At 31.1% G+C, this 19,386-nt stretch overlaps 1 protein-coding gene across 2 annotated transcripts in view; it reads left to right on the top strand.

Moving 5' to 3' along the window:
• The first annotated feature begins 264 nt into the window (after window positions 1-264).
• LOC136989232 (ubiquitin carboxyl-terminal hydrolase 2-like) overlaps window positions 265-19,386 on the top strand; it is a 29,379-nt gene continuing 10,257 nt past the window's right edge. Inside the window, exons 1-5 of one of the 2 annotated variants that reach the window (XM_067287330.1) lie at window positions 265-924; window positions 9,625-9,711; window positions 14,916-15,042; window positions 15,905-16,010; window positions 18,521-18,634. In XM_067287330.1, the coding sequence (XP_067143431.1) occupies window positions 265-924; window positions 9,625-9,711; window positions 14,916-15,042; window positions 15,905-16,010; window positions 18,521-18,634 (1,094 nt within the window). Of the gene's footprint in view, window positions 925-5,334; window positions 5,463-9,624; window positions 9,712-14,915; window positions 15,043-15,904; window positions 16,011-18,520; window positions 18,635-19,386 lie in introns of those variants that run through there. The other variant, XM_067287331.1, reaches the window with a different exon arrangement.

Below are 19,386 nucleotides of genomic sequence, written 5' to 3'. Positions count from 1 at the left end.
TATTGTTTCTGTTTAAATATTAATCATAAAAATTTTTTGCTATATCACACATAATAATTAATATTTTAATATATTAATTTTTCTTTTTTTATAGGTTTCAAGATAAATGAAATTTGATCTCTTCAATAGAAGCTCGTAGAATTTTTCATTTGAATCAATCCAACGGTTAAACTATAGCTAAACTATTATATCTGATGTATTATAATTTGCTATATTCTTTTTTAAAAACAGTTAATATCCCAAAGTTGGGTAGTAGTGATTGCCATGCCTGAACCATCATATTTATCTGCTGGAAAGACTTCAAATTCTCAATCATCTATTGATACACATTCTGTTATTTTAGATACTGCTTCACAATACTCAAAAGATTTATCTGAAAATTATTTGAATGGAACGAATTATGAAACCAAATCGTTAACTCAATTCAATCTTTTAGAAGCAAACGGTAAAGAAAGACCTTTGTTACGTGGAAGAAAATTTGAAGTCTCTTCTCCTTATAAGCACAGGAAGACACTATATCCTCCAAAGAACACAGAAAATCTGAACGATCCGGTATTATTATGTTATCGTCAGTTGAACGGCGTCGATTCGTTTTCCGGAAATAAAATAAATAAATGTTTAAACTTTCCGGCACCAATTATCAATAAGTTAACTCCTTTTTACAAGAAATCAAGTTCAGATCCAAGCATAGTTTTAGGAAAAGAAAGCGAAAAAAATACACGGGAATCTTCGGTTTCTTTAATAAGCAAAAACATAAATTTATTACGCATTCCCAAAAGTAACGACGACAATTATGTTTGCCGCGATAAAACGGCTAACGGTAATTCAACCTTTAAAAGATCTGAAATAATTTGGCAAGATTCCGATAAACCTGTCGATTCTGATTTTTCGTTTCTTCACCGAACAACCGATTCAAATATGGAGGTAAGAAATTGATTTTTTTCCTACAGTTTGTTAATGTAGTTTAAAAATATTAAAAAGTTAAAAGTTAAAAATTATTATTAAAATGGTCTATTCATTTCTAATTTCTTATCGAAATTATCGACTATAGTAATAGAATTATCAATGAAATATGCAACAATGTAGTAAATTAGTCACGCGTAATAATAATAATGATAATTCATTATGATGTAATAAAACAAATTACAAAATATAAGAGAATTGAATATGATGACAACATAAATGTGATGAGAATCTATTATAACAGAATTGAAGTAATATTTAAAATTATCAAAAATAAAAACTTGAATATTAATTATATTCTTGAAAAGATATTTTACATTATTTAGTCTAAATTAATGTATTAATGTAATATACAAATAAACATCGTACTAAACCCGATAACATTAAGCCAATACGTCGCCAACTGCCGTAAATAATCGGGCTAACTTTTGGATATAAACGATTAAAGATTAGAAAATAAATTTGGCACTTGAGTTAGGCGTTAGGTGCCATCTCTTATTAAAATTAATAATTATAATAATTTAAATTAAACTGGAAGAAAAGAATCGGCCCGAAGCGGGACTCAAATCCGCAACTCCCGCTTACTGTGCGGTCGCGTTGCCGGTTACGCTACCCGGACCTTCGGTCCGATCTCCTCTTCTGGCATATATAAGCCAAAGACGTAACCGTCGACAAATTTATTTTCTAATCTTTAATCGTTTATGTCCAAAAGTTAGTTCGATTATTTACGGCAGTTGGCGATATATTGGATTAATATAATATATGCACACTCAACTGTACACATTATAGAATAGATATATAAATATATAGGTCTTTCTCTAAAAAAGATTACTATTTTTTTTTTTTCCTAAAATAATAATGCTGGTATACATATGTGGTGACTTAGCATATTGCCTGAGCATTTGCTAGTACTTATATATATATAAACATACACAATTAAAACATTTATATAAATTGAATAAAAATTTAATTGATGAAATTATTTCATTGTCAAATCACCGTCTTTTAATTTACTTTTATATAAACGCCAGGGATGCAGACGGAATAGCTTCCGCACGGATGTTCTACGACAAAGAAAAACTAAAACACAAAAATTCTTAGCTCGCACCCGCCCTTATACTTAGTGGCATTTTTGCGTATTTATTTTATTTTTTATTTTATTACATTATTTAACATCATTATTGTATTAGTTCATGTAGTATGTGTTTTATTTTATTATTTGTTGTTAATTTATCTAGTATTTTGGTTTTAAATTTAAATTGTAAAAGTGTTCGAACGTTCCGACGTTTAAATATTTAGTTAAAATACGTTCGAGAATACTTGCATCCGAAGATGGCCTATCGTATTAGGTCGAAAACGTTAATGTTCATTTAATAAATGTTTTCTCAGCATCGGGTGTTGGATGATTTATTATGTAATTTATGTTAAATATCAGTTTATTCATCCATTAATGTTAAAATCAAGTACAAAACTGATTAGAATAAAATAGAGAAAATGAATTTCTTTAAGCAAGTTGTTTTTTTCTTTGTTTTTTAAATCTGGTTTTCATTAATAAACCAAAGAAACGAGTTGCTGAACTTTCCTGGCAACATCTAAAATTTTGGTGGTGTCATCTGTTATCATATTTTATTAGAAAAACCTTTTGCCATTTTATAATAGTTAAAAATATAAAAAGCTTAATTTTGAGGGTAAGGACGAGTTTTTTATAATGACGACAAGTAAAATTGTCCGACCCCATTGGAGATAAACACGACCCCCTTTATATCCCTAACCCTTGACCTTTAACCATGAAAATTTAATATCATCAATCCCCCTAATAAACAAACCACCCTGCAAAATTTCAGAAATTTTCGACAAAAAGCACAGAAGTTCTCAAGCTTCAAACAGGGTAAACAAAATCATACCCACACAAATTAGAGGTAGAACTCAATGCATAGAGGTAAAACTCTGAATGCTTTTGCATTTTTTGATGTTTCAAGGTCCAAAAATGTAAAAATTTTGGGGGCCATTTTTTGCTGGATTGCCATACTTTCCCTCTTTTACTCTATTACAGATTCTTACTTTCCCTTAGTTGGGAAAGTAAAAATCTATAATATATCAGTGTTATATTAAAAAAGGAAAAACAGTTATTTCAATTCAAGTAGTTTAATATTAAATGACTTTATGATGGAATTAAAGTAAAACAAAAGAACCGAAAACAATGTCTAAAACAATGTACTTTATTACTTAAGAGTTTATACCCAATGCTAAAATGCAATTGTTTTGAACCATTGAAACAGTCAGCCTAATGTTCTGTTGCTTGAATTAACGTAGTCTAACAATATAAAATACATTTATTCATCTGATTCAATTTTTATATTAGTCATAGAATAGTGATTTGAATTAAATTTCTTTTGAAAAAATACTTTCTAAATGAAACGTTTCCTTCATCTTTAATACATGATTTTATGAGAAAATTAAACAATTAAAACAATTGTTTATTTTGTATGTGTGTGTGGGTGGGTGGGTGGCTATTTACAGTAAAATTTGAAAAGTTAGCAATGTATGGAAAAGAATGATATCTGTAGCAACGAGTAAAAATAATTTTGGAAAAACTTTCTATTGTATTTTTACCATTGTAGTTGCAAACAAGAGATGAAAAGTAACAGCTTGTATTATTTCTCTGCTTCAGTAAATAAATCACAAAAGACAACTTTTAAGCAGTTAAAATCTTTGGTTAATGTTACTTATGGTTCCAAGATGGCGGCTCGTCTGATTCCAGCAAGGAAACAGTGGGGACGCATGTTCTAACCTAACCTAACCTATTCTAATAATTTTGTTGGTAATAATTATGGTAATTTATTAGAATAGGTTAGGGTAGGTTAGAACGTGCGTCCCCACTGTTTCCCTTCTGTTTGCAGGAATCAGAAACGCCGCCATCTTGGAACCATAGGTAACATTAACCAAATCTTTACGTACTGAATGAACATTTTCAACCATGTAAAGGGTCATTTTCATGTTTTACAAATTGAACTAATGCAGAATACAGATACTCCTCACTTTACGACCTGTTTGCTTAACGACCACTCGCACTTACGACCGATCGAGTTTCGACCTGCAATTCGGGGAATCTCCTTTCACAGCTTGAGTGTCGGTCAGTGGCGAATGGTGACATGCGCACTAAGCGTACTATAATGGTCTTTTTATGAATAAATTTGAAGTTCGTTGCATAATTTGTATAATTTTACAACGATCCTATATTCCCGGCGCAAGCTCCTCGCTTATCGACCAATTTGCTTAACGATGTAGTCATCTGAACGGAACTCGGTCGTAAAGTGAGGAGTACCTGTACAAAGTTTAGAGCACATGCACTCGTTCTTACGAAATGGGTAAATTAAATAACACAATAAAATAACAAAAAAATATTAGAAACTAAAATTCTAAAATAATTAAAAAAGACAACCAATATGAATGTTTAAATAAATAAACTTAACTTATTAAATTAACTTAAATATTCTGAAATGTTCTTTAATTAAGGAACTTCAAAACTTGATAGAGCATGTCAGCATCCTTCTTATTAATTTGCTTGCTTGTAAATCTATAGAACCTCCATTTTAGTCTTTGATACCCAGAACCTTCTTAATAACCCGTTTTACCGAGTTTGTGGATATGAATCCAAATGCAGCTACTACTGTACCACATTTATTGATGTCGGTGCATCTCTTGTATTCTTTCGGCCTCGTACTCAAATGTCTCTAGGTATAGCTGACATATGCCTTTTCTCTTTTACAAAAGTTAAAAGATTAATGATGTTGGCTAAATGAAAAAAGAATTCATCTTGACTTAATAAAAATAAGTATGTTGCATTGATGAAAGATAATACTTATAAGACAGCTTTATACAATTACAAGTTACATTATGGATGTGGAATGTTCAGTAGAAATTTTGATGTCAATCCTCTTACATTAGGCTATATAAATGCTATTAACCACTGATTAAATTTCAAATAATTTGGCCTAATTATTAAATTTAGAAGATTCTTTGGAAATTCCAGTGGAATCGTTGCATGGAAAAGCATGATTCCACTGACTTTCCAAACACCATTGTCAAACTTCTAGGCTTACGGGAAAGCGGCGCCGAACGTCCGACGTACACATTTTTGCATTTAAAACTTCGGCCTCAACCTTGCCATTACTTCTAAATGTTAAACTGAAATTCTTTAAGATTCCTTAAATAATAATTATGGAATTTTACAAAACTTCTAAAATTTCAAAAATAACTATAATATTTAATCAGTAAAAGTAAGTTATGATCTAAAACATAATTTAAATATTTTTGTTCTTTTGGTCAAAACTTGTTGTTCTAAAATATATTTTAAAATAGTTTGTTCTATGTTCTATTTTTATATAAGATGTTCTTAAAGTTTAAAACTGTTCTTTAACCCTAAAGATTGTTCAGCTTGAGCTGAAGACATTTTTCAAATAAAGACTGTATATTTGGTAACCTTAATAAACAGTATGGTTAGTATTTATTTAGTTATCTATTATTATAACTTGTTAGTTTTAATAACTTATTGGTATAAAGATATGATCAGTTTTTAGTAAAGACCATGTTAATATTGATTTCTTGCTGTAATAATTCTCAGTTAAATAATTAATAATCTGTCTTGTTAATAAGTAATATGATTACACTATCTTTTCCTTTGTCAGCTTTCTTCCATGTTTATAAGATCAGCATTCCCATCTTTAATCTGTCTTCTCCACTTCTCTCTATCCAAGATGCTTTCCAACATCTCTCTCCCAAATCCTTTGCCACCTTGTTTCTCTATCTCAGTTTGTCTTCCACACTTTCTTCTCCTTATCACTTCCAACTCCCCAATCTTTTTCAACACAGTCCTCACTTCTCTCCACATGTCCAAATCATCATAATCTAATTTCCAGCATCCTCTTATTGGACTCCCTTCACTGTTCCTCTTATGTAATCATTCCTAATTCTGTCCTTCATCACACCACACACCCATCTCAGCATTCTCATCTCCACTATCTCCATTTTCTTTTCTTGGTCTCTTGTAATTTCCCGCATCTCAGCACTCTACATCATTGCAAATCATACCATGGTTTTGTATAATCTTCCTTTCATTTTGCAGCTTATTTTTTTTTATCACACAGCATCCCACTCATCTTTTTCCAGTTTAGCCATTTACTCTGAACTCTCTGCTGGATTTCTGCACATGACAGAGGTATGATCCAAGATACTTAAATTTGGAAGCTGCTGTTAACTTTTCATCTTGAGTTGTATATGCAGTAACTCTCATTTCCTCCACCAGATATCATACATACAGTCAAACCTTGGATTACGAACACCTCTGTTGACAAACAATTTGGCTTATGAACAAAATTTTGAATGCCGGTTGCCATATGATAACTTGGTTTCCAAACAAGCTACTTGACAGAGCTGGCCATCAACTTCTTACATTTCCTATGTTAAATAGAGTCAACAGTCTGACCAATCGACGACAGGACTACCGATTCAGCAACGGTGCCAAGTTCGTCTCGCAACATTAGACATCGCAACACAAACCGTCAATGATGTTGTTATTCAAATTAGATTTCAATGCATGTTGAGGGTATGATATTACTACTGGTTTTTGGTATGTGTCACAATTCAATTTAAATCAAATTAATTAATAAAAACCACATTAATTGACGTTTGTGTAATATAAATGACATCCAGTAATTCATATTTAAAGATTCTTAACTCAAATTAATAATAAATTTTTGTCGTTTAAATACATTTATTATTTCTCATTAGTATGTAATCAACATTCGGCATTATATTTATCGGTATTAATTAAATGCAAGAACTTGTAATGAACATCTTTCAGAAAAACACGGGTATCTGTAAGCCAGAAAAAAAATTTAATTATCATACAAAAATATTTATTACTTTTCTGAATTTTCAGGAAAGTGATGAACAATAGCAAATTATTGCTACCATAAATTATGCATACCATAGTAAATTGAAATCAAAATTAATGATGTCACTCGCATTAAATGGAAAATGTAAATTGCATGATTATTGTTGGACCATGCTTCAGCCATTGGTGTGCTGCATATCTTTAGTCATGTGATTTTTCTTGAAATTGTCCATTTACATGTGGAGTTGGCAACACAGCATTACTTTGTAGTGAACTGTTCTTTGACTTTGGCAATTTTTCTTGCTTTGTCCATTATTTCTTCTGTTTTTTTTTTTATTTCATAAGCTACCATGAGACCTAAGAAAGCTAGTGTAAGCATAAAGGTGAAAAGGAAAAGAGTGAAAATAACAATAGAGGTGAGGAAAGAGATTATATGGAAGAAAATGGAATTTGTGTCTCAGATCTGGCTTTGCAGTTTGACTTAGGAAAGTCATTGATCTGTACTATTCTCAAGAACAAAGGAGTGATAAAGGATGCTAATGTTGCCAAAGGAGTGGCTATGATCACCAAGCAAAGATTTCAGACCTTAGAAGAAGTGGAAAAGTTTCTGTTCACTTTGATCAACAAATAGCATTGGCCAGTGACAGTATTTCAGAGACTATTATTTGTGAGAAAACAGGGCTTTCGCACCAAAATTTGCTCAAGAAAATCCCAGGTTCAAATTCTAAGACTGATGTGTTTAAAGCTAGTCAAGACTGGTTTGACTGGTTTGAAAGGTTTAAGAAGCAAAGTGGTTCAGTACATGGAGAGGCTTCAAGTGCGAACAAAAAAAGATGCAGAAAAGTTTGTGAAAGAATTTGGTGCATATGTGAGTGACTGTTGAGGGTTTTATTCCCCCAGCAAATGTTTATGATGAAACTGGACTGTTTTGGAAAAATGCCAAACAGAACATACATAATCCAGGAGAAAAAGGTTTGCCTGGACACAATCCAATGAAGGACAGTCTAATTCTTTTATTTTGTGGCAATGCTAGTGGCAATTTTAAGGTGAAACTGTTGCTCATGTATCATTCGGAGAACCTCCATCTATTTAAGAGAAATATCATTATGAAAAACAAGTTGTCTGTCAAGTGGAGGACTAACAGTTAGGCCTGGGTGACCAGACAGTTTTTTCTGGAACGAGTCCATGAAGTTTTTGCTCCTAGTGTGAAGAAATATCTTAATGAAAATAACTTGCCACTGAAGTGCCTGCTTTAGATGGACAATGTTCTTGCCCCCTCCTCCTGGCATGGAGGCCAAGTTACTGGAAGAGTTCGACTTCACCATGAAGTTTCTGCCTTCTAATACAACTCCACTGATTCGTTGATGGATCAACATGTCATTTTTAACTTTAAAAAGTATTACACCAAAGCACATTTTCAAAGGTGCTTCAAGGTTACCTCTGTCACAGAGTTAACTCTGTGACTTTTGGAAGAATCACTTCAATATCTTCCATTGCTTAGGTCTTATTGACAAAGTCTGGCAGCAAGTGACTAGCAATTCCTTGAACTTAGTTTGGAGGAAACTGGCTGATTGCATTGCAGAGAGATACTTCAGGGGATTCAAGACAGACCCTACTAAAGTTGTTGATGACGTAATATCTCTGGGCAAAAGCATGAGCCTGGAAGGCGACAATGCAGATGTCAAAGAGCTAGTGAAGGAACATAGTACCAAGTTGTCTACCTACAAACTCAAACTCTTTCAAAAGGAGCAGCAAAAGGATATTCTTGAGTAGATGCTCTTGTAGGGAAAGGAGGATGCGCCTAGTGCTCTTATTAATGACATGTGCAAAATGGGATGAAGGGCAAAGTTTTGTTGAGAGGTATTACCCTGATAAGGCAGTAGCAAACCATTAACCAGAAAAAACTCCTGAAGTGCAGTTTCCTGATGATGATATGGAGAAAAACGCTCATTCCAAGAAATAACATCCCTTCCGTTCCACTTCCTCTCTACCCTTTCCTTGCCCCATCAAGAATTCTTAGTACAGATAAGGATGAATGAAATTGTCTTTCTTATTTATAAACTTTATTCATTATTTAGTTGATATGTTGTAATATTATATTACATTGCATTTGTAGGCATTTTTATGGACGAAATACAGCTAAAAAGATAAAAAAACATTAACCCATTTCCAACCCAAAAACAAAATCTATTTTCCATTGTTTCTTATGGGAAAATTTGGTTTGGTTTGAGAACAAATTGATTTCTAAATGACTTTAAGGAATGAATTAAGTTCATAAACCAAGGTTTGACTGTACTCTTTGCTCTGCTGATTGTCATGCATCTCTCTTCCAGTGTGTTTCTCCATTCCTACAGCTTTTCTACCATATTGTGGGATGTTTCACACAGCACAGTTTCATTTCACTTGCTCTTCATATCTTCCATCAATACATCCATCACCAGATTGAACAGAAACATCGAACATCATCATCGAACAGAAATGGGCTAAGGGCTTATCCCTGGTGCAGTCCAATTTTATGGGGAATTCCTTTGTCCTACACTACTATTTACTCGAGTCATATGATCACATTGAATATCAACCATACCGTCTGGAAAACTTTGAATTATACTTCACAAAACTTGGTCAAAATTATTTTATGTATATTATTCTATTGCTAATTAATTTTTGCCTAGTTATATTTTGATTTGTGAGAGATGTTTTTTTCTTTTTGTAAGTGCTTTTTAATAGAAAATTGAATTTTTAACTTTAAAAATTCTTTGTTTTAGGATGGAAAACCTAATAACAGTCTATGGTCATCAAATAACATTTTGAAAAAACACTGCACGTCTGGTTTGCATAATTTAGGAAATACTGTAAGTATTATAAAATTTTGATTCGTTTATATCAAAAATCATTTATATAGTGTAATACAGTGAAACCTCCCTTAGGTTTTGAACTTAATTCATTCGTAAAAGTTCAAAAACCAATTTGTTCGAAAACTAAAACAAAACCTGTTTTATTTTTTACCTTTTTGATGTATTTTATGCATAAAAATCCCTATAAAGACAATATAATATTATATTATCTATAGCTATATATTAAAAGCAAAATGTTCTGTCACCACCAACCAAAACAAAAAAGAACACTTTACAAAGAAGTGCTATAAATAGCGACTCGACTCTGACTGCTTGGATGAAATACCAGAAAATGGAATTGGTATCTTTCTCACATGCATGCTGAAATGTAATTTAAATAGCAACATCATTGATGCTTTGTATTGTGACGCAAGGCGATCTCGGTGCCACTAACTTCCGAATCACTAGTGTTGTTCGTCGATTGCTCGTCCCGTAGACTTTCTTTAACGTATGAAGTGTAGGAAGTTTACCATCTGTGGCCGACTCTGCCGAATAGCTCGTTCGGCAACCGATTTATCGTACAACAACCCGAGGTTTGACTGTATATTTATAAATGTAAAAACAAATTAGTCATTTATAATAAAAGTTTAGCTATTAAGTTTGTTGTTTTTTTTTTACTGAATAATTTTGTAGTCTCGGTGAATAATTTATATTAAATATGAATAAATACAGACAGACAACCATTGTTTGATCATTAAGTATAAATTTAAAAAATAACTTACTAATTCTAAAAATTTACATAAGGGTGTCCAAACAAAAAATTCAGAATATGGAAATGAATTTATTTTGGAAGTTGTAGAATCCACAAAATGAACAGTATACTTAGTGAAATTTTGGGTCATTGATCTCTTTTGTTTGGTCACCAGTTTAATCTTGTTTAATTTTTTTAAACTGTTTTATAGTGTACTCGAGTACACTGTAAAACAGTTTAATTATGAAAAGGATTGGGAAAATTCTGCATGAATTTCACTGAATGACTTCATATACTGGATTGGTGCAACACCAATCCAGTATATGAAGTCATCCACACAATGTGGAAGATCATTTGTAATGACAGATGGTCACCGAGTTGATTGTTCATCGTGCACATTTCTCTCTTCCTGCATTAAACTTTTTTGACGCTGTTGATTCATCTGTAACATCACCGTACACATCTATGGTTTGATGATTGATCACACATGATCGCACACTTTTTGTATTCAGAAAATGAATGTCAGACCTCACTTTACAAGCAGCGGTTCTTATTCATTTTAAACTCTCACTGTGACACAGCCAGGCATCGTACTCACACAGAGACTAGCCGACACACGAATGCAAGCGGTTAACCTCCCATTGTTTGAGTTTGTTCATTCGTGTATGTGTGAATTGGTACAAACACATTTAACCTTTGTACCTGTTTATGATGGCATAGACAGTCTTAAGCTAAGCTCAAGGCCTCAACAAAGTACAGCAGTGGAAACAAACTAGTTTGATTTCTCTGCTGTTCTCATTACTTACCAATTTTTTTTCTATGCTTCTTTTGTTGCTACTTTCCTTGTGAAAACTAGATAAAAACAATATATGGTCAGTTATTTAAAGTAAATTTAAACACTTCATGCTATTCAAGTTACAGCAAGTGATAATGTATGATAAAATTTCAGGAAAAAAGCCAAGTTCTGTTATTTTTCAAATGTCATTGATGAGTGAAACATGGCTTGCATACTGCAGCTGAATATTATAAATTTGATCCCTAATGTCGAATATAATCATTGTTACACTGGAAGTAAAGTTAGCACAATAATAGATACATTTAATGATATATAACATGTCAAATATTCTATCCACATGCTTAATCAGTCTATCTTAATAACTGACTAACATCTTTATTAAGCTATGTTTATAATGACACAGTAAGTAAGGTGGTAAACATTTTTAACTTTATTTTTTCTTGGTTGCTGCGACTGTAAAAGTATTTATATTAATACTTTTTAAACTATCTTACTTTTATATAATTCCCATTTTTGTATTTTTGATATATGGTAGCTAATCTACTGGTTCTATTAGTAAAAGCATATACATAATACTCATAGAAATAACTGGTCACATGAGAAAACTGTAAATAATAGATACGTTATAATTTGACACTCCAATACTGTTGAATTTTTGTGAAGACATTGCATGAAATGTGAAAATATATTACTTCTGCCTTAATTATTCCATCACAATGACTGGACAATTTCGTATTCTCATTTTCAAAATTTTATTCAATATAACAAATTTGAAGAGAGTCAAATATAGAAAAAGTAGTCTATAAATATTAATTGTGTTGTTAATTCACAGAATTTATTTATTTATTTATTCATGCCAACGAATAATGCTTCAGCTGTGAATAATTTAATATTTGTGTTATAATTAAATTTTATTTTTATCAATAACCGAAAATTAATTAAGTATATGAAACAACCCAAAGCCTAATAATATATAAATACATAGCCAAACAATCGCCTTAAATACTCGGGCTATTCCACTATTTTTAATCATTATTACTAAGTAATTTGCTACTAGAGGTAGACATTAGGTGCCATCTTTTATCCAAATTAATGATTATAATTATTAAATAATTTAGAATCATCTGGAAGAAAAGAAACGGCCCGGGGCAAGGCTCGAACCCGCAACCTTTGCTTGCCGGTCGTTCCATCCGGACCCGGTAATTTAAATAATTTATATATAACCCTAGGTGTCGGCTGGTTAGATTAGAGATGGCACCTAATGTCTACCTCTAGTAGCAAATTACTCAGTATTAATGATTAAAAATAGCGGATTTATAGCCCAAGTATTTAAGACTGAAAATAGCACTCTATGGGGAGAAAAATGGGGAATGCAACCCCATTTTTCTCCCCACAGAGTACTATAGTTGCATGTTATAAACAGGTTATGTTACAATCGTACTTGACTGTAATTTAAGTTAGCATTTTTTTTTAATATTATGTAACGTAATGTATTCAAAAATATCATGTTTAATGTTTAGTTTATAATTTTTACATTGTAAAAAATATAATATATTAAGAATTATTGTTTTATAAAAATTTGTGTGCGCAGTTGAAATGAATGAATGTAATAAAATCGTTTAAAACAGTATATTGTTTGTGGCATAAAAAGAGAAAGATCCGATAATGTTGATTATGCTAATTATAATGTTACATATAATTTTGCTTTCTGATAAAAATATGAATAAATAATAATATAAAAATAAAATATCTTTATAGGAGTAACAATTAAAAGTATTCCTCAATATTTTCAATTAATTATTAATCCAATAAAGTTTTTATGGTTATTTTCTTTAAAAAATTCATTTATATGTATTTAGATTTTGTTGTTATAATATGAAAAAAACACTAGATTAACACCAAAAATACAGTAAAGTGACCAAAATGACATTTATCCTCATTTTATGTGACAAATAGTAATGAAAGTGTTCCCATTCCTAAACCCAATGAATTGTAATTCAGCTTTGTTGCTGTAATTTTCAAGTAGTTTGCTGAGATTCTTTCAATAGATGAAGATTTTATTTTATGTGAATGTCATTTACACTAAACAAAGTATTTGTATTTTCATAACTTAGTAACAGAATAGAACAACTTTATTAATTTGCACCACTTCATAGGAGTATAACTCTGCATATACTTACAACACAATATAGTATAAGACAAAGTATAAAATAAAAAAAAATACATACAAACATTAAAAAAATGGTACATAATAAATATAATACAATACTTATTAAAATTTACCCTTTGTAATTAGCCTTGATAGAATTAAGAAACAAATATTAGCAAGGTTGAGGCCGAAGTTTTAAACACGAAAACGTGTACGTCGGACATTCGGCGCCACTTTCCCGTAAGCCTAGAAGTTTGACAATGGCGTTTGGAAAGTCAGTGGAATCATGCTCGACATTCCAAACGCCATTGTCAAACTTCTAGGCTTACGGGAAAGTGGCGCCGAACGTCCGGCGTACACGTTTTCGCGTTTAAAACTTTGGCCTCAACCTCGTTATTAATTAATTTGAATCCTTTTTACAAAATCAAAAATACACTTGTAGTATGGCTTTTGAATTAGGATAGTGATCTCGGCCACTCAAGCCCAAGAGACTATAATTCCATTCTTAACATGAATCTATATCTATCATATCAAGGATATTCATATACAAGATGTGTTACTGTTTCCTGTTTATCTGAATCACAGGAGCAAAAAGAAGTTTCTGCCAAGTTAAATTCTTCCCGATAAGCTTTAAAACTGCCATGACCCGAGAATGATTGTGCTAACTTAAAACTATAGTGAGTGACAGACGAACTTAGTGAAAGTGTAACATCCAGAAAGAAAAGTTTACTTGTGTTATCTTTTTGCATTTTTTTCCCCCGATCTTCATTTCAAAGCCGAGTAAAGTACGCCGTCAACGTTTTGCTGCAGGTACGTCTAAGGACGGGTAAACAAGTTATCTTCACGTTGCTATCAGCTGCAGCTTTCTTTGCTTCCAGGTTGGCAGTTTTATTTTCCTTTCATAGTTTAGTAAGAAGAAAGACAATTATGTATTTGTTCAATAATTTCATACAAAATCTGATTGTATTTTGTAAAAATATAATTAATTATATAAATCGACAATAATCGCCGATATGTCGCTTGTAACACTCGACAAAGAAAAATATCCACGAAGTTGACGTAAAGCTGGTTTAATTAACTCTTTTTTTCGAAAATGGACACTTCTCCATATTCAGTGACTTCTGTTTAATAATAATTTCCTGTTAAAATACAGTATTCAAATGAAACCTTTACTACCATTTCATAAAAACATATTAATTTTGTCTTCACTTCATAGGAGTATAAATAAACTTATAACAATATTCTAATTACAGTTTTGTATGTCAGTTTTTTCCAATGTAGGTAACCATCTCACTTATTTGGCCTGAAATTGTACTCTAATGTTGGCCAGTTAAGTGAGATTTTACTGTATTTTATGTATGTATTTATTGTATGTAAAAATACTCCTGTTTGAATAATTTAAATGAAATCACTATATAATAAATTGAATTAATTTAAAATTTTATTTATAAAATAATTGTAATAATTAATTAGCCACCTTTGCTAAAATATTCATTATTATTAATCTATTTTAATATTTTTAATAGTGTTTTATGAATTCAATTCTTCAATGTTTGGCTCATACCGGTCCTTTATTAGATTATTGTCTGCCTAAAAATTATCTCGTCGACATTAATTATACAGGAAGTTCCATGAAAGGATCTGTTATTAAAGGTGAGTTAGACATTTACACATATTTGACAGAAAATTGCCACCCTGGTCTGAAAGGACCCCATGAATCAATGTGTAAACATTTATTTCTTTGTTTGAATTTAAATGATTAGTGAATAAAGTGAATGTTTTCTGAATTAATGAACTTTCAGGCTTTCACTTATTACCAATACATGTGGAGTATGGATAGTAAAATGTTTTTTTTTCTAGTCTCATTGGTAGACTATCCAGCTTAAGTGAATTTTCTTCAGAAGATATCCAAAAAAAAATTTAAATTTTATCACGTGGCCTTGTAATCTCACTATAATTTTTGTTTTATTCTTCATAATGGTATTTGAGTTACACGAAGTCACCAACAAAAAACCTTTTACAGTGTTGTATACGACAGAGAACCAACTAACGTTTTCGGCCTCCGCCGAGGCCTTATTCAGGTTGAGAACTAAATGTCATCCCCCTCCAGACCGCCAGAACGATGCGTCCGAGAAATAAACATAGTACGTGTTGCGTTTCACTCCTCTGCCTGGCTCCGTTCGAATTCCTCGAACAGGTACCTCCACGCATGCGCGATTGCATCCCCGTTCTTAAAGTTGATGCAGGTGCCTTCCACGTTAGTGGAACGGCAGTTGGTTCTCTGTCATATACAACACTGTAAAAGGTTTTTTGTCGGTGACTTTGTGTTACTCACTGCAGTGTTAATAGTAGAAGACGTTTATTGTGGTATTTGAGTTACTTAGAATATTTTTGTCCGAATTTATTTTTTAACTTATAATATTTCATTCAATTAATTTATTTTTTCTTGTAAATTGTCCAAGTTTCTTCTACTAAAACAGTTTTATATAACTAAACCAACAATTTTTTTAAATAGCTTTTGCAAATCTTGTACAACATATGTGGAAAAATGACGAACCAGTAAGTCCTCAAGAATTGAAAGGACAAATACAAAAGTTTTCTCCTCCTTTTACAGGATATAAGTAAGTAATCATTAAATAAGGCATAAATCTCACGTATAAACATGTTTTATTATTTTTAAATTTAAAAATTTCTAATTAATGCATGATAGTGATGATGATATAACTTTTCAGTTTTAAAAATCAAATGTTATTAATTTGTTAGTATTAAACTTTTAGATATTAGCGAGGTCGAGGCCGAAGTTTCAAACGTGAAAACGTGTATGTCGGATGTTTGGTGCCGCTTTCCCGTATGCCAAGAAGTTTGACAATGGCGTTTGGAATGTCAGTGGAATCGTGCTCAACATTCCAAATGCCATTGTCAAACTTCTTGGCATACGGGAAAGTGGCGCCGAACATCCGACGTACACTTTTTCGCGTTTGAAACTTCGGCCTCAACCTTGCTGTTATCTTAAAAATTATATTAAATGAATTGCATCATAATTTTTCAAATTTCTTTACTGTTATCAGTTTATGAAAAACAAAATTTTATCTTACTAATTTAGTAATTATTTGAATTTGAATGTTTTTTTTTGCATATTTATTAATGCAAATTCACATACAATTTAGTAATTAATATGATCAATCAAAACTACTGTAAAATTAGAAATCTGGATTACGTACAATAAATTATACATAAGATTATTTTACCTGTCTAAAATATTCTATTTTATCTTATTTCTGTTATTTGAAACAGAGAAAGCAAGGAATTTTATATATATATGAAGTAATATTATTTTATTAGTGCAATTTATAAAAGAAATTGCATAGTTCAATAATTGCAAAACACTTTTTTCAGAAAGAACGAAAACAGTTTAAAAAACCATTATCGAAAAATTAAAAGATTACAACTATAAATATTCATTTTTTGTAAACAGAATGAAAATAAATTAAAATGGAGTTTGCTAATAATAGTTCAAATAAAAATATATTCAGTAAGACCCTGCTTAATGCCGATTCAATATGATGTGGTCTGCTCGAAGCCTAATAAAAAGCTCAAAATTTATGCCGATTCAAATTATTGCGGCATTTCGTCGATTTGTATATAACACGATTATTTACCGACACGAACCGATCGGCAAAAGGTGGCAATTTGTTGTAGCATTGTACTTCCCTTAAATCTATGTTTGTTTTATACGACTTTGGAAAAAATATATCAACTTTACTGTTTAAGAATTAACTGATAAATGCATGAATGGAGTGTGGAAGAAGTTATGGCCGAAGGTATCCAAGAATTCTCAACGAAAAGAGCCTATCGCTGTATCGTTAGGTTGACCAAATTGTAGACGTAGGCGAGCAGGATATTGAGGACTTACTGCAGGTTTCCGGCGAGAGCCTTACCAACAACGACCTTCAAGAACTGGCAGAAGAAAGAATTCGTGTGGAATTGGAAAATAGTGATTCTGAAAATGAAGAACCCAAAGAATTTCTCTACAGATTTCCTTAGTAAAAGTTTGGTAACGATAACCGAAATCATTGATTAAATTGTACTGAATAATCCAAATTTTGAAAGGAGTGCAAAAGCAAGATGTGATGCGATCTTCCGCTACCGGCATTTGCTTAAGGAAAGAAAAAAAAAAGCAACAAATGAAACTACACGACTTTATCGCAAAAAACAAAATTTCAGAAAAGTCGGGACCTTCGTCACAAAAAATGAACTTTACATTTCTGTATGCATGTGTTTGTATTATTTAACATAAAGTATATTATTATGCAAATTAATATAAAAATAATTTAAAATTATAGTAAAATTTGTTTATTTTTGCTTGCGTGTTTCCCTTTTCCTATTTACTCTGTGTTAAAATGACCTTGTTTAATGCCGTTTCGTTTAGCGCTTTGTCGTCTAGGAATGTATCCTCCACGTCAAGCGGGGTCTTACTGTACATTAAATATGCCATTAGGTAATCAGTTTTGCAATGAATAAAGAAAGTAATTCTTATGCATAGATACTGTCATCTTAGTATGATTTTGTTACTTTGTATTGGTGTTGATTTTAATTTTAAAAAAAATTATGATTGCATATGCATTTTATTATTGAAATAATTAAAAATCCCTTTGATTTAGTGAGTGACATCTATTAAGATTGTAATGAAGGAGATAGTAGCTTGTTTGTAAACCGGGCTGTGATTGGCTCGTGTATTTAAGTGACTCGTACAACATGGGATTCATATAACACGGAACGTATCTACCATGTTATGGGGGGGTCTACTATTTGCAAACACTGTTTTAAGAATTATAATTAACGGTGAATATTTGTTGTTTAATATCACTTTTGTATTATGTATATTTTTAAAAAATACTTCGATAATTCATATTTGTATATTTTTTTATTTCTCAATTAGTAAGTTTGTGAATTTAATGTATTTTTTATAGTCAAACCTATTATTAAGTATGTTGACTTTGACTTTATTGTGTAACAAAATGTAATGAATTTAAATATGCTAAGAAACTTCATAGCTTTTTTATACACTGTTATTAAGCATTTTAAACATGCATATTCATTACAACTCATTTATTTTGTGTTCTAATTTCAGCCAGCATGATGCACAAGAATTTTTGCATTTTCTGCTTGAAGGATTACATAACGATGTTAATCGCGTTAAGAACAAACCAACTCCATTGGAAATAAATATTGATGACAATCTAAAGTAAATAGTTTTTGCATGATTTTATATATTTATTAATGTATTTTTAAAATAATAATCAGATAAATGCATTTAAAAAAATAAGAATTTCCTGTAGTAATTTTCCCTGTTAAAAGCACTTTTAATGAGGAAAATTATGACAGGCGATATAATAAAGAAAATTTGTTTTTTCTGAACTAATTCTCATTCTTGTGTCAATATCTAAACACCGGCGTAAGTCCTATAAGTCCTAGTAATGGGTAATGCCCATGTAGACAATTTAAAAAAAAAAAAGACGACACGTTATTTATCTTCATAATATTCTCAAAACTAATACATTTTCCAGAAATAACTTTTGCTTTAAACTGTTTGAATCTTGTAAAGATAAAATAGCAAAAGTGATAGAATATCAACATGCATTTTGCGGACTTATGCGGACTCGACTGTAGTTAATTAAAAAAAATACAAGGGCTTATTCTGAATTTAGTCATATTTACACAAATATCAAATATCTTCAAAAAATAATTGAAACAATTCCAGAAGTCTGTATGTATTTTATATATGTAAATATGTGTATATATATATATATTATGTATATATACTCACTTAGATATTTTGTTGACTAGGCCTTTATCCAATGAGAGAAAGCCAAGCCAACCTTTTTAAAATCAAAAGATTAAATGGAAGGATATTTGTTGAACAGTCCCATTCCCAAATTTTTTTAGAAAGCAAGTTTCAAACATTTTGATTTTGATAGGGCTTCTAACATCTGTATT

The sequence above is a fragment of the Centruroides vittatus genome, unplaced genomic scaffold (assembly GCF_030686945.1).
Source record: "Centruroides vittatus isolate TY-2023 unplaced genomic scaffold, ASM3068694v2 scaffold_450, whole genome shotgun sequence".
NCBI classification, from domain to species: domain Eukaryota; kingdom Metazoa; phylum Arthropoda; class Arachnida; order Scorpiones; family Buthidae; genus Centruroides; species Centruroides vittatus.
This window is presented reverse-complemented; position numbering and strand designations above follow the sequence as displayed.